The sequence below is a fragment of the Stenella coeruleoalba genome (assembly GCF_951394435.1).
Source record: "Stenella coeruleoalba genome assembly, chromosome: 2".
In the NCBI taxonomy this organism is placed as follows: Eukaryota; Metazoa; Chordata; class Mammalia; order Artiodactyla; family Delphinidae; genus Stenella; species Stenella coeruleoalba.
In genome coordinates, this window is record NC_137147.1 from 12,509,346 (window position 1) to 12,524,677 (window position 15,332).

General features: G+C 46.9%; 1 protein-coding gene across 1 annotated transcript in view; it reads right to left on the minus strand.

Moving 5' to 3' along the window:
- The window catches only part of DGLUCY (D-glutamate cyclase), a 49,773-nt gene that overhangs the window by 13,425 nt on the left and 21,016 nt on the right, over window positions 1-15,332 (minus strand). Inside the window, 4 exon segments of the mRNA XM_079912795.1 lie at window positions 7,251-7,373; window positions 10,383-10,531; window positions 11,122-11,193; window positions 11,472-11,511. Coding sequence (XP_079768921.1) covers window positions 7,251-7,373; window positions 10,383-10,531; window positions 11,122-11,193; window positions 11,472-11,511 — 384 coding nt within the window.

A 15,332-nucleotide genomic window follows, 5' to 3' on the forward strand; every position in this document is an offset into this window, starting at 1 on the left:
TTAGGCACTGTTAGTGACCAGAAGAGAAGAACATTCAAGCTCTAACCCTAGGAAGCCATTCCAGAACTCTCCCTTATGGCTAACCTGAATCCCTCACGCTGCATGGAAGCCCACCATCAGAGCGGTGAGGTAACAGCTCCATCATGCTGTGTTGCATCACTTCTTCTTGTGCTTAAAGATCACTCCTAGGTCACTCAGAAGCCAAAAGTGGGTTTGTACTGAGTATAAGAATTAGAAGCCAACAGGCAAAATGAAAAAATGCTGATTGTGCTGTGATGAGATGACAGTATTTTTGTCCTCCTGTCACCCTTCACTACCGCCTTCTGAGAATGTCTATAGTATTGTTATGTCATCTTTTCAATTAAAAAAGTGAAAGGTATGCTGTATTCAAGCATGGCTAGATCATGGGATACGTAGTGGAGATCAGGGAGATGAGGCTGAGAGGGTCCCCAAGACCAGGAAAAGGGATTAGACTTGAGCCCATATTCAGGAGCCTGTTCTGGGAGGCCCCCTGTGATGTCCCACTGCAAACTTTGATCTCTATAGGCACCAGATAGCACAGAAGAATACACCTTTAGGGCCAAGGCACCATTTGCTTGTGGACCTTGTCGTGGGTTTTTTCTCTTCTCACTTCCATCATACCTGTCTGACTATGGCTAGGCCTGACACCTTGCTGACCAGCCCTGGTGTCAAGAACCAAAGATGGAGTCAGCAGGGCTTCTGTGCCTCCTAATTCACTCTCCTTGGGAGATCCACTACCTGCCTACTGCCCCCTCTTGACTGCCCCTCCTGGAAGAAGAATCGCAAATTTGCTGTGACTACCCAGCCCAGGGCCAGCCTGGGTGACTTTGAAAAGGCTTTCTCTAATCCTCAAAGAGACTCACTTTCTGGGTGAGGCCAGCGAAGCTTGGAGATAAGAGCTGCCATCTCCTTACTGATTCCAGAGCCCTTGATCTTTCTTGTCTTTGTTGAGCTGAAGGAGCAGACAAACTTCTCTGCTTTCAGGGCCCAGCAGCTCCCAACCCTAACTGGATGGGCCCCTTTCCATCTCTCTCAGCCCCAAACCACAGATTTTCATCTGAAACTCTCCCCACTGCCAACTGGGATCACCTTTTCTCTTTGGGGAACTTCACCTGCTGCTAAAATCGCATCAGTGATGCAGTTGGCCAAGCGTTTGAGATTTGTTCAATTATACAGAGAACCTACATTCTGGGTGGCAGATAAACAAGGAAATCTGGGGACTTCCAAAGAGATTCTCCAGAGGCTCCCTTCCACTGAGCTCCAAGACCCCATGATAAAGGGGACTAGTAAATAACAGACGTGCCGACAGCAAGCAAGCTCGGCACGCCTGAGGGGTAGGGTTTGTCTGGGTGTCGCAGCCGAAAAGCTAACCCAGGGTGGAGACCTGAGACATAAGATGTTGAACATCTTTTCATACCCTTACTTGCCATCTGTACGTCTTCTTTGGTGAGGTGTCTGTTCAGGTCTTTTGCCCATTTTTAAACTGGACTGTTTAAACTGGACTGTTTATTTTATTATTAGTGAGTTTTAAGAGTTCTTTGTATATTTTGGGTAACAGTCTTATCAGAAACGTCTTTTGTAAATGTTTTCTTCAAGTCTATGCCTTCTCATTCTCTTGGCATTGTCTTCTGCAGAGCAGAAGTTTTACATTTCCTTCTTTCAGTTTTATTGAGATATAATTGAGATACAGCATTGTATAAGTTTAAGGTGTAAAGCACAGAGATTTGACTCACAAACATCATGGAATGACGACCACAAGTTTCGTGAGCATCCATCAACTCAAATCATCTCCTATTGATACAAAATTAAAGAAACAGAAAACAAGTTTTCCTCGTGATGAGAACTCTTAGGATTTACGGTCTTAACAACCTTCACTTATACAGCAGTGTTCATTATACTTATCATGTTGTACATTGCATCCCTAGTACTTATTTATCTTATAGCTGGGACTTTGTACCTTTTGACCACTTTTATCCAATTCCCCCACACACACCCTTTTTCTCTGGTAACTACAAATCTCATCTCTTTTTCTGTCAGTTTGTTTGTTTGGTTTGCTTTTTTTTTTTTTTTGCGGTACGTGGGCCTCTCACTGTTGTGGCCTCTCCCGTTGCGGAGCACAGGCTCCGGACGCGCAGGCTCAGCGGCCATGGCTCACGGGCCCAGCCGCTCCGCGGCATGTGGGATCTTCCCGGACCGGGGCACGAACCCGCGTCCCCTGCATCGGCAGGCGGACTCTCAACCACTGCGCCACCAGGGAAGCCCCTGTTTGTTTGTTTTTGAAGTGTAATTGACCTACAACACTATGTTAGTTCCTGGTATACAACATAGAGATTCTGTATTTCTATACATTTCAAAATGATCACCACTGTAAGTCTGGCTAATATCTGTCCCCATACAAAGATATTAGGTAATTATTGACTACATTCCTCAAACTGTACATTTCCTACCCATGACTCATTTATTTTGTAACTGGGAGTTTGTATTTCTTAATCTCCCTCAGCTATTTCTTTCCTCCCCAACCCCCTGGCAATCACCTATTTGTTCTCTGTATCTATGACTCTGTTTCTGTTCAGTTATGTGTGTTCATTTGTTTTGTTTTTTAGATTCCCCAAATAAGTGAAATCATACAGTACTTGTCCTTCTCTGTCTGACTTATTTCACTTAGTGTAATCCCCTTTAAGTCCATCTGTGTTGGTGCAAATGGAAAGATTCCATTCTTCTTTATGGCTGAGTAATATTCCCTTATATATATATACCACATCATCTTTATCCATTCATCTACTGATGGGCATTTAGGTTGCTTCTGTATCTTGATTAGTGAAACTAATGCTGCAGTGAACATGGGGGGGGTGCATATACCTTTTCTAATTAGTGTTTTAATTTTCTTTGGCTAAATACCCAGGAGTGGAATTGCTGGATTGTATGGTAGTTCTATTTTTAAGTTTTTGAGGAATCTCCATACTGTTTTCATCGTGGCTGCACCAATTTACATTCCCACCAATAGTGTACAGGGTTCCCTTTTCTCCACATCCTCACCAACACTTGTTGTCTGTTGTCTTTTGATAATAGCCACTCTGACAGGTGTGAGGTGATATCTCATTGTGGTTTTGATTTTCATTTCCCTGATGATTAGTGATGTTGAGCATCTTTTCATGTGCCTGTTAGCCATCTGTATATCTTCTTTTGAAAAACAAAATGTCTGTTCAGGTCCTCTGCCCATTTTTTTTTTTTGTGGTATGCGGGCCTCTCACTGTTGTGGTCTCTCCCGTTGTGGAGCACAGGCTCCGGACGCGCAGGCTCAGCAGCCATGGCTCACAGGCCCAGCTGCTCCGCGGCATGTGGGATCTTCCCAGACCAGGGCATGAACCCGTATCCCCTTCATGGGCAGGTGAATTCTCAACCACTGCGCCACCAGGGAAGCCGGTATGCCATTTTTAATCAAATTTATGGGCACAGAGTTGTTCATGGCATTCTTTTATTATTCTTTTAATTTCCATGGCATCTGTAGTGATGTGCCCTCCTTTATTTTTAGTAACTTGTGTCTTCTCTCTTTTTTTCTTAGTTAGTCTGGCTGGAGGCTTATCAATTTTGTTGATCTTTTCAAAGAACCAGCTTTTGGTTTCGTTAATTTTCTCTATTGATTTCCTGTTTTCAATTTCATTGATTTCTGCTTTAATTGTTATTATTTATTTCCTTCTTTGGATTTAATTTTCTCTTCATTTCTTAGTTTCCTAAGGTGAACACTTAGATTACAGATTTTAATATACACATTCGATATAATAAATTTCCTTGCTTTCACTGCATCCCAAAAATTTTGATAAATTGTATTTTCATCGAGTTCAAAATATTTTAAAATTTCTCTTCAGATTTCTTCTTTGACTCATGTGTTATTTAGAAGAGTGCTGTTTAATCTCCAAGTATTTGGGGATTTTTCCAGCTATCTTTCTGTTACTGATTTCTAGTTTGATTCCATTGTGATCTGACAGCAGACATGTTATGATTTCTAGTCTTTAAAATTTGTTAAGGTGGTATTTATGGTCCGGAATGTAGTCTATCTTGGTGAATGTTCCATGTGAGCTTGAGAAGGATGCGTAGGCTATTGTTGTTGGAGGAAGCAGGGCATAAGATGTCCATTATATACAGTGGATTGATGGTATTGCTGAGTTCAACTATGCCCTTACGGATTTTCTGCCTGCTGGATTTGTCCGTTTCTGATAGAGCTGTGTTAAAGTCTCCAATTATAATAGTGGATTCATCTATTCTTCCTTGCAGTTCTATCAGTTTTTGCCTGACATTTTAGGAGTATGCACATTAAGAATTGTTATGTCCTCTTGGAGTATTTACCCCTTTGTCATTATGTAATGCCCCTTTCAACCCTGGTAACTTTCCTGAACTGTTCTGAAGTCTGCTCTGTCTGAAATTTATATAGCTACTCCTACTTTCTTTTGACTAGTGTTAACATGGTATATCTTTCTCCAAACCTTTACTGTTGATCTATACATTTCTTTATATTTAAAGTGGGTTTCTTGAGACAACCATATTTGGGTCTTGTTTTTTGATCCACTCTGACAATCTTTGTCTTTTAATTGGAATATTTAGACCATTGACATTTAAGGTGATCATTGATATGGTTGGATTACTATCTACCATACTTTTGCTATTTTCTATTTGTTGCCCTTTTTCTTTTTCCTATTTTGTCTTTCACATTTTTTTGACTTTCATGGTTTTAATTGAACACTTTATATGATGCTATTTTCTCTCCTTTCTTAGCATATCAATGATACTTCTTTTAAAAAAAAATTTTTTTAGTGGTTGCCCTAGAGTTTGCAATATATGTTTACAATGAATCCAGGTCCACTTTCAAATAAGCACTTCACAGGTAGCTCAAGCATGTTATAATAACAAAATATTCCTAATTCTTCCCTGTCATCCCTTGTATCATTGCTGTCATTCATTTCATGTGTGTATATATATATATATATATATATATATATATTATATATATATGCCCATATATACACATAAGCACATATTATTGAACACATTGTTGCCATTATTATTTTGAACAAACTGTTATCCATTAGATCAATTAAGAATAAGAGAAAAAAATTTTAATTTTACCTTCATTTATTCATTCTCCAATGCTCTTCCTTTCTTGTGTAGATCGAGTTTCTGACCAATATAATTTTCCTTCTCTCTTAGAATTTCTCTTTTTTTGTTGTTTTAAATATTTATTTATTTATTTGTTTGCACCAGGTCTTAGTTGCAGCAGGCGGGCTCCTTAGTTGTGGCATTCAAACTCTTAGTTGTGGCACTCAAACTCTTAGTTGCGGCATGCATGTGGGATCTAGTTCCCTGACCAGGGATCGAACCCAGGCCCCCTGCATTGGGAGCACAGAGTCTTATCCACTGCACCACCAAGGAAGTCCCTAGAATTTCTTTTAACATTTCCTACAAGACAGGTCTACTAGCAACAAATTCCCCCAATTTTTGTTTGTCTGAGAAATTTTTTATTTCTCCTTCACTTATAAAGGAAAAGTTTCCAAGATACATAATTCTAGGTTGGTGATTTTTCTCTATCAACACTTTAAATATTTCACTCCACTTTCTTCTTGCTTGTATGGTTTCTGAGGAGAAGTTGGATATAATTCTTATCTTTGCTCCTCTATTGGTAAAGAGTTTTTTTCCTCCAGCTTCTTTCCAGATATTTTCTTTATTGTTGATTTTCTGAAATTTGAACATATGTCTAGGTGTAGTTTTTTTGGCATTTATCCTGCTTAGTATTCTCTGAGTTTCCTGGATCTATTGTTTGGTGTCTGACATCAATTTGGGAGAAAATTCTCAGTCATTATTTCTGCAAATATTTCTTTTCTCTTTCTCCTTCTGGATTCCTATTACAAATAGGTTACATCTCTGTAGTTATCCCACAATTCTTGGGATATTCTTTTCTGTTCCTTTCAGTCTTTTTTCTCTTATCTTTTTAGTCTAGGGAGTTCCCATTGTCATATCGTCAAGGTCAGAGATTATTTTCTCAGCTGTATCTAATCTACTAATGGGCCCATCAAAGGCATTCTTCATTCTGTTACAAGTGTATTTTATCTCTAGCATTTCTTTTTGATTCTTTATTAGAATTTCCATTTCTCTGCTTACATTATCCATCTGTTATTGCATGTTATCTACTTTTGGGTATTTCTCTCCCCTAGGTAAGTTAGGCTCTGTTAAAACCCTAGCAGGCTAGGCTCTGGTATAATAGTTTCTTCCGAGGGCAGGCGTTGTTCAGAAGAACAGGTGCCGTGGTGTATTTCAAAAATGGCTCACTTTCCCCTCCCCTACCTAAAGCATGAGGGGATTTTTCTCTAATATTCAGTGTGGACCTGGTAGAGCCTGTGAAGGTAAAGCTCACAGAAGGTGGGAGCTTCCTACGACTAGGTCCCTCTGGAGCTTCTAACTCAGACTTGTCCACACGAAACTTCCAGCAACTTGTCAATTACAGTTCAAGTTTTCTTACCCAGGCACTGGTACCCTCAGATATTTCTGCTTATCTCCACGGCTGTTTTTGACTTTGACAATGAAAAGGGAGAGGGCCTTTCTCAGGTATGGGTCAAAATTCCTGAAACTTGTGATGAAGTCAAGGGAGGAAGGGTGGGGCCTGGAAGGACCCAGACACAGGAAAGGTTGGTCCTGATGGGAAGGGCAGCTGCAGGGACGGGCAGGGAAGCCTGGGGCAGAGGTAAGTGAAAGGAGAGCTGAAGCCTCCTGCATCTTCCAAACGTTTGCCAGATTGTTCTCTTCCTTTCCACCCCACAGGAGGTACAGATAAAAGCAGAGATGACCCCTCTTCAGAGCACTGATCTAAAGTGGCCTGCCTGTCACTCTCTCTATCTACCTGTAGCTCTTCTCACTGTTTAGCACCATCTGGTATATTTCTTTGTTAGGGCTCATTGTCCATCTCCCAACACTAGAGCAGGCACTCCGTGGAGCAGGGCCCTTGCTGCTCCAGCCTCAGTACACAGAGCAATGTCTGGCCCACAGCAAACGTTTGTTGAATGACTGAGAGGCCAGAGGCTAAGAACCAGGTCCCCTTCTTACCCTGGCGCCCTCTAGACTCCACTAGAGGAGTGGAGCCTCCATCTCATCATGGAGGAGATGATTTTCTGGCTGGACAGGCTCCAAGCCAGGTCCCTCCCCCGGGCAGCCTTGCCTGATTGGCTGGCCGTCTGAGCACTCACCAGCGATGATGACCGCAAAGTCAGTCTCCACGTCACAGGCAATGACGTCCCCATTTCGTATGTGCCTCTTCACGGCCTCCTTGACTTTGCCCATCCCAAGCTCGTTCCCTCCGTCACCGACCCCTGGAGGGAAGGGAACTGAGTCAGGGCACAGGATCAGGCAAAATGTGGCGTGGTTATGGGGTAGAGCAGCCCCTTCACATGTGCCTCAGGGTGGGGAAAGGGGTTGGCTCTGGATACATTTTCACACTACCAGGAGATGCTGGACTTCTTCAGGTATTCTAGAAACTTCTCCAGTTAAAAATGAGTCCAGGTTTGGAACTCAGCAGAGTGTGGCCGTGTCCACCGTTGGGTCACATTCTCCAGTCACAGATGGGGCGCCAGGTCCACGAGAGATGGTGGCATCCAGGACTTCCTCTCCTTGCCAGTAGCTCCGGCTCAGGGAGGGGCCACAAGGCCCTGAGTCTCATTACTGTGGCCAGACAGCATTCCATTGGCAGAAGGGAACGGGTATAGGTTTGTTAAAGTCAATTCTGTAATTTAAAGCCTTCTGTTTCAAGTATGTGAAATGTATGTGTGTCATTTTAGTTAATTTTAATCTACACCAGATAGGCGCCTGGTTAATATGTGAAGCAGCATAATGAGGAATTCACACCCCAGGGGTGGCCTGTTAGCGTTTGAAAGAGACCACAGAATAAAGGCCAATCTGCTAGGCACCAGAAGGTTTGTTAATTATTGTAGCATAATAAATGCTAGAATAAATATGTTAGAATAAGTAAATGTCAGAAATTTTCTTTTTTTTTAAATTTAATTTTATTTATTTATTTTTGGCTATGTTGGGTCTTCGTTGCTGGGTGTGGGCTTTCTCTAGTTGCAGCGAGCGGGGGCTACTCTCTATTGCGGTGTGTGGCCTTCTCATCGCGGTGGCTTCTCTTGTGGAGCACGGGCTCTAGGCACGCGGACTTCAGTAGTTGTGGCAAGTGGGCTCAGTAGTTGTGGCTCGCAGGCTCTAGAGCACAGGCTCAGGAGTTGTGGCACACGGGGTTAGTTGCTCCGCGGCATGTGGGATCTTCTCGGACCAGGGCTCGAACCCGTGTTCCCTGCATTGGCAGGCGGATTCTTAACCACTGCGCCACCAAGGAAGCCCTGTCAGATATTATTTAATTCATTGGTGAAATAAACGGTGTTCAAGAGAGGTGAACTGGCTAGAAGTAATTACCAGGTAACTCCACCCTTGTAGGAACAAGATGCAAAAAACTCTCACAAGCCCTGCAGCCTGTGCCCTTTGAGGTGGTGCCCTAGGAACACCATTTGGTCCTGCGTCCAAGTGTTTCTGGAGGATTCTGTAGACTAGAGGTCAGCTGAATCTGCCTCTGGAAGATGGTTGCAGCTGCCTCAAGATAACCATTCACCAAGGGGATTATCCCAGTGCCCCAAGGACAGAAGGCTGGGCCCCTCAAGCCTACAGAATTGTTGTGTGACTGTTTTTGTGTCTATTTCTACAAATATGTGGAAGAATTCCACCAGAGGCAAGCATTCATTGCCTGATGGTGGAGAGGGGCCTGGAGCTGACTCACCTTGGGCATCAGAGACCTGGTCTCGGCCAAAAGAATGCGATGATTGTGGATGACCAGACGCCCTAGGTCCTCACCCTGAGGATTTTTCTCAGAACAGTTTTCTAGATCCATGACAGTCCATTGAATGAAAGAAAATAACAACACCTAGCACTGATATCTTGTCTGTTTCTGCCTCTGCCCTTTAACATTTTATGAAGTTCATCTTGTTCGCTCCTCAGGTGTGTCCCGTCTGTGGACTTGACCTCACTTTACAGAGTCTCTGAGAGGGGCAGGACCCGGGGAGTGAGTGGGACATGGGTGTCTTGATTCTCAATTGAGTGTGATTCCCTGACAAGGCAGCTGCCTGTGGAACTGAGGAACAGGGGTGTTGATGGAGCAAAGGAGGGAAAGGAGGGTTTGGGGGGCAACTCTGTTGAGCAGGGGGCTCCTGAGGCCAAGAGAAGGGTCCAGGGGTCCACAAAGGGGGCAGCTTGAAAGCACAGCCAGCTCCACCTGCTTGCTCTGGGATCTTGGCGGCATCGTTGGGGGAAGAGCACAGATCGGGGGTCCATTCAGCGGGGGAAGAGTGTTTGCTCTACAGGTTCTTTGGACCCTGCTGGCCCGTGTGGACACAGAAAGCCCTTCCGCTGTATCCTGGGAGGCCTCCCCAGCCCAGAGAGGCAGGAAGCATGAAGCCAGCCACACTGGGAGCACCACACCCAAGGCCTCTTCTGGGAAAGACCAGGGCGATTTGCGGAAATTTTCTACTCAGCCAGGAAGGCTTTCATTGTCTCATCAAAACCCCAAAAGCCAAAGGCAACTAATGGGCCTGGGAAACATTCTGAAGTGTTTGAATGGACAGAAAAAGTAAATATGGAACACGACAAACGTGCCTTCATTTCTCCACGCTCTGGTTCCCACCCCAGGGGAGGACTGCTGGCATCCCAGTCACATCAAGCCTTTCAGAAATTCATAAAGGCAACGCGGTCCCACGAAAAGCATAGTCGGTAGGGCCCTGGGAGTCTGGACTCTACTCCTAATTACCTCCCTAGGCCTCACCTTTGGAAACTATACCTGCCTTACCTGCAGGTTTTAAGAGAGGCTTAAACAATACAATGATTGTGAAACCTCTTTGAATACCATAAATTTCTATACAAACATGAATGATCCCAATCAAAATATCACACTGATCATACATTCAAGATATATTTAAAAATGAATAAACTTCATAAGATGATACAGAATACATATGGTACATTCACCCTGTATGACCAAAATAATATACCATGGCTTGAGCTTATTATTGTCATTATTTTATTATTAGTTTTGATGTTTTAGAGTTGGACAAATAGAATATGCTCAGTTAAGCGTCATTTCCCTTTCCTGCTCGTGGGAACACTGGATTTCTAAATGTCAGCATCGTTATTGTCTACACCAACCAGAATAAACAAAGACCAACTCTGAAGTGGAAAACAATGGTCCCATATAACTCCTTTTTGTCATGTGTTCAACAGTCAATAAAAAAGGTTTTTAGTGCTGACATGTTCTTGTCGCATTCTCAGCGCCCCTTGCTTACCAGTTGTTGAAATTCCAGAACTCTTCTGCACTGCAAGGAAAAGACCATCGATGGGGTCCACCAAGTGCTTGATGTTCCTCTTCCTTGCGTTGTAGTAATCGCCATCGGCAGCCCCTCCCGTGCACTCGATCGCCACCAGATGGTCAAACCTGCCGGGGTGAGGGCACAGGGTCCTTATGGAGAGCCAGGTGCCTGGCTGGCTCATGCCTTCCTGTGTTTGTGCGAAGGACCCTTCCGTCTTCGTTTCCTTCTTTCCTACAGAACTTGGTTGAAAATCCATTGTGTGCCAGAGCCTGTGCTGGGCGTTGGTCTCTCAGATCATTTTAAGAAACAGTATCAGGGCTTCCCTGGTGGCGCAGTGGTTGAGGGTCCGCCTGCCGACGCAGGGGACACAGGCTCGTGCCCCGGTCTGGGAGGATCCCACATGCCGCGGAGCGGCTGGGCCCGTGAGCCATGAACGCTGAGCCTGCGCGTCCAGAGCCTGTGCTCCGCAGTGGGAGAGGCCACAGCAGTGAGAGGCCCGCGTACCGCAAAACAATAAAATAAAATAAAATAAAAAAGCACACTTTCTAATTATAATAATAATACATATTATTGTAGAATATGTGGAACACACACACAAATCCCATAATAAAATAAAATTGATTTGGTTTCCATTAACTAAACCCCCTCAGAGCCGTTTGAGGTAGAATCTTTGCATATTCGCTGGCCCAGGACGAAATCTTATCCAGAGGCTAACAGAGGGCCTGGGACGGGGATGGTGGACCCAGTGCTCAGGTCCCGCTGGTTCTGCAGGAGCTCCTGAACTGCTCTGTGGCCCAGCAGCAGTATCAAGGGGCGGTTGGGGGAGCTTTGGTTACCCCCATAAGCTCCATCATCAGCCCCTCACCCCCTCACATAAAGCCAACCCAAATAAGCACCTTGTCTATGTTAAAACCATACGGCCTCGAGACAGCTGCTCCCCACCCCAGCCTCCCCATGTTGTCACCGCAAGCCCTTTGGGAGCTGTCGTGGCCCCCCCAGTGGGTCGATGGGGCGAGCTGAGGGCAAGGAGCCAGATCACTGTCCGAGCTCCTGAAGCGCCCCTACCGGGGCTCTCCCAACTCCCTTCTCCAGTTCCACCCCTCGCCTAGGGGGAAAGACAAGAGGAGGGCAGTTGTCCATCAAGGGATACTCATGAGGCACAGTCTACGTGTGACGTGACACCCCAGGGAATGGGGGGCAGTCACGACAGGTCGAAAGACCCAGCCCCTCTGTGTGCTGTGAGGGGCAGGCTGCTGGCCCCGCAAGGGGGTTGAATAGAACCAAACGACAATTCCTGGCTGTGTGACCTTGGGCAAGCCACGGGACCTCTCTGAGCTTTGGCTTCCCCCTCTGCAGAATGGGGGTAATCAGGCCCTCTCCCAGGATTGCTGTGGACGCAATGGTGTGATGTTTGCCGAGCACCAAGCTGGGGGCCTGGCACAAAGCAGGTGCTGTGTAAAGGCTGGCTCTTTATTTCTTTGAAATTGGATTGAGGATACAGGATACTAGTAAGACGGGGCAGCAGGGAGCCACACAGGGTGGGGAACATAGCATATCCCCAAGGGGGGCACACAGAGAGAAGGAAGCCCAGGCAAGGAAGGTCGGGGCGAGCGGAGACCCTGCACCCAAGCCATAAAGAACCAGTTTATCAATTTATCTTCAAGACAGGGAATCAATGACTGAGCTTTCTTCTTTAAACATTTCCCAGGCTTCACTTATAAAAAAAGAACTGAAATCATTGTCATTAAAAGGCCAAATTGCTTCTACTTTCTTCGTCCACATGTAATGAAAGTTCTGCAAAATCTAATACAGCGAATTCCAAATTCCAAGCCACTGTGTGGGCAAGACCCAGTTCTGAGCTGAGGTCCAGCATGGAGCCGGCGGTCAGGTGAACAGGAGGGCAGAGCGACTTCTGGGAAAGTGGGCAGCAAAAAACACCCAGCAGGGCGTGGCCAGATGGAAGAGACTGCCGGCCTGTGAAGCAGTGGGCACAGTTGGCTCTCCCTTCTCCTTGGTGACAACACGGTTCTTGGTTTTCCTCCTTCCTCAGTGCTGATCCTTCTTGGACGAAGGATCCTGCTCTTCCCCTTGACCTCTGGGCGTGGAGCGTCCCAGGGCGCAATCTGGGTCCTTCTCTCTGTCTCCACTTATTCCCTCCATGATGTCATCTAGTGTCTTGACTTTGAGGCCATCAACACGCCAACTGTTCTCCAGTTCCTCTTTCCAGCCCAGATGGCTCTCCTGAACTCGACTCGTGGATCTGATTGCCTGCTGTCTTCCCCACTTGCATGTCTAATAGGTACCCACACTTTCAGTTACCCAGGCTCAAACTTGCACTCTTATAAATTTTTTCAAATTGTAATTGTGGTAAAACACACCTACTGTAAAATTTACCATCTTATCCATCTTTAAGAGTACCGTTCTCTGGCATTAAGCGCATTCACGTCATTGTACAAATATCCCCACCATCCATCCCCAGAACTACGGGCCTCTCACTGTTGTGGCCTCTCCCGTTGCGGAGCACAGGCTCCGGACGCGCAGGCTCAGCGGCCATGGCTCACGGGCCCAGCCGCTCCGCGGCATGTGGGATCTTCCCGGATCGGGGCACAAACCCGCATCCCCTGCATCGGCAGGCGGACTCTCATCCACTGGGCCACCAGGGAAGCCCCATCCCCAGAACTTTCACATCTTCCCAAACTGAAACCCTGTGCCCATTAAACACTTACTCCCCCTTCCCCCGACCCCAGTCCCCAGCAACCACCTTTCTACCCTTTGTCCCTAAGATTTTAATTACTCTGCCCACCTCACATAAGTGGAGTCATACAGGTTTGTCTTTTTGTGACTGGCTTATTTCACTCAGCATAATGTCCTCAGGGTTCATCTGTGTTGTAGCATGTGTCAGAATGTTCTTCCTTTTCAAGGCTGAGTAACATTCCACTGCATGTACAGACTACACTGTGTCTATCCAGTCATTCGTTAATGGACGCCTGGGTTGTTCCCACCTTTTGCCTACTGTGAACAGTGCTGCTGGGTGTGTAAACGGGTGTGGAAATATCTGTTTGAGTCCCTGCTTTCAGTTCTTTTGGGTACACGCCCAGAAGTGGAATTCCTGAATCATATGGTATTTTCTATTTTTAATTTTTTAAGGAACTGCCATACTGTTTTCCACAGCGGCCGACCCATTTTACACCCTCACCAACAGGGTGCAAGGTCAGGCCTGCTCCACCTTGGTCTTCCCTGAACCAGTCCACGCCAATTCCATCCTCTCAGTCCCCTGCCCCGAACATGAGAGCAGTCACGACTCTACCTTCGAAACATAGATCTGGCTGCTTCTCACAACCTCCATCTCTACCATTCATCCCTCTGGGGTCCCCTGAAACCAGAGTCTGAGACAAAGACTTGGGTGCAGGTGGTTTATTTGGGAGATGATCCCAGGAGGGAACAGGGACAATGAGGACGGGAAGGAGAAGCCAACAGGAGGGTTTGTGCATTTTCAAGGCAATGGGGTCTCCGTTCCTTCGGGACCTGCGTGTCTCCAAAAGACAGGAGGCAAGGCAGCAGCTCCCACTCTCCACGGGTTGAGGGGGCCCTGGAGGCATTAGTCCCCATACTTCCTGGCTGGGTGGTTTTGCAGGGGTTTTTGGAGAATTCCCCACAGAGCACTGGCCTGGGCCATCTGTGTGACTCAGAGCTTCCACCCCAGCTGTGGCTGAAATCACTGGGGGACAGAAGGACTCGCCACAGGGCAGCAGCCTCGTCTCCCGCCTGCCGTAACCTGGCCCATCTCCTGTCCCTACGCTTGTGCCTGTGGCTACCCGGGGGATCCGTTTGTTTTCTTTTTTAGCGGTACGCGGGCTTCTCACTGTTGTGGCCTCTCCCGTTGCAGAGCACAGGCTCCGGACGCGCAGGCTCAGAGGCCATGGCTCACGGGCCCAGCCGCTCCGCAGCATGTGAGATCTTCCCGGACCGGGGCACGAACCCGTGTCCCCTGCATTGGCAGGCGGACTCTCAACCACTGCGCCACCAGGGGAGCCCCCGGGGTATCCTTTAAAACCTAACCGTGACCTCTGTCCTCCATCCAGCTCCTCTTCTCCTTACCCACTCCAGGCCGGTCAGCTGACTGCTGCCCTGTCTTAAGCCTGCCGGGCCCCCACTCCACCTCATAGCCATTGTCACAGCCAGGGCCACTCTTCCCGCAGCCAGTCCAGGCCTCACTCTTGCACCCGCTTCAAGCCTTGCTCACATGGCACCCTGTCCAGGAGGTCTTCCCTGACCCTCTTGTTTAAGAGAGCAGCCCACCCCTGCGCGCCCCCCTCACGCCTGGCCCGTCAGTCCCCGTTCCCTGGGTCCCGGGCCACTCTATTCCATAGCGTATCACCTTCTAACACACTACACATGCACTGTATAATTTTCCTATGCTGTTTACCGTCTCCATTACTCCATGAGGGCAGGATGGCTGTCAGTCTGGTTCACCGATGGATCCCAAAAGCCTTAAATAGCGCCTGGCACATATTAGGTACTCAATACACACTCATCGTGTGAAATGGATTCTGTATGTCCAGACACAGCCTTTTCACAACTTCTAACGTAGCAGGCGCTTTAGGATATGCCTTCCTGAGGTGGAAGCCCTTTTGAGAGGCTAAGAAGACAAAAGTACTTCTCTGAAGAATGCATTTTGAGGGACACAGAGAGACAGGCAGTCGGAAGCGCGGTAGGCTCCCGGCTGATGCCTGAGTGACACCCACAGAACGACGAGAGATGAGTAGCAGCTGTTCACCCTGCACCCTAGGCCGGTTCTGACACACTGACAGCAGCGTCACAGGCTCGCACGGTCAGCACTCTCGGCCCTGATGCCCATCTAGGTGTTCTGGGAACCTGGGAAGCGTGGGGCATCCTGCCCATTTGGGCTTTGTGGGACACGGCTGT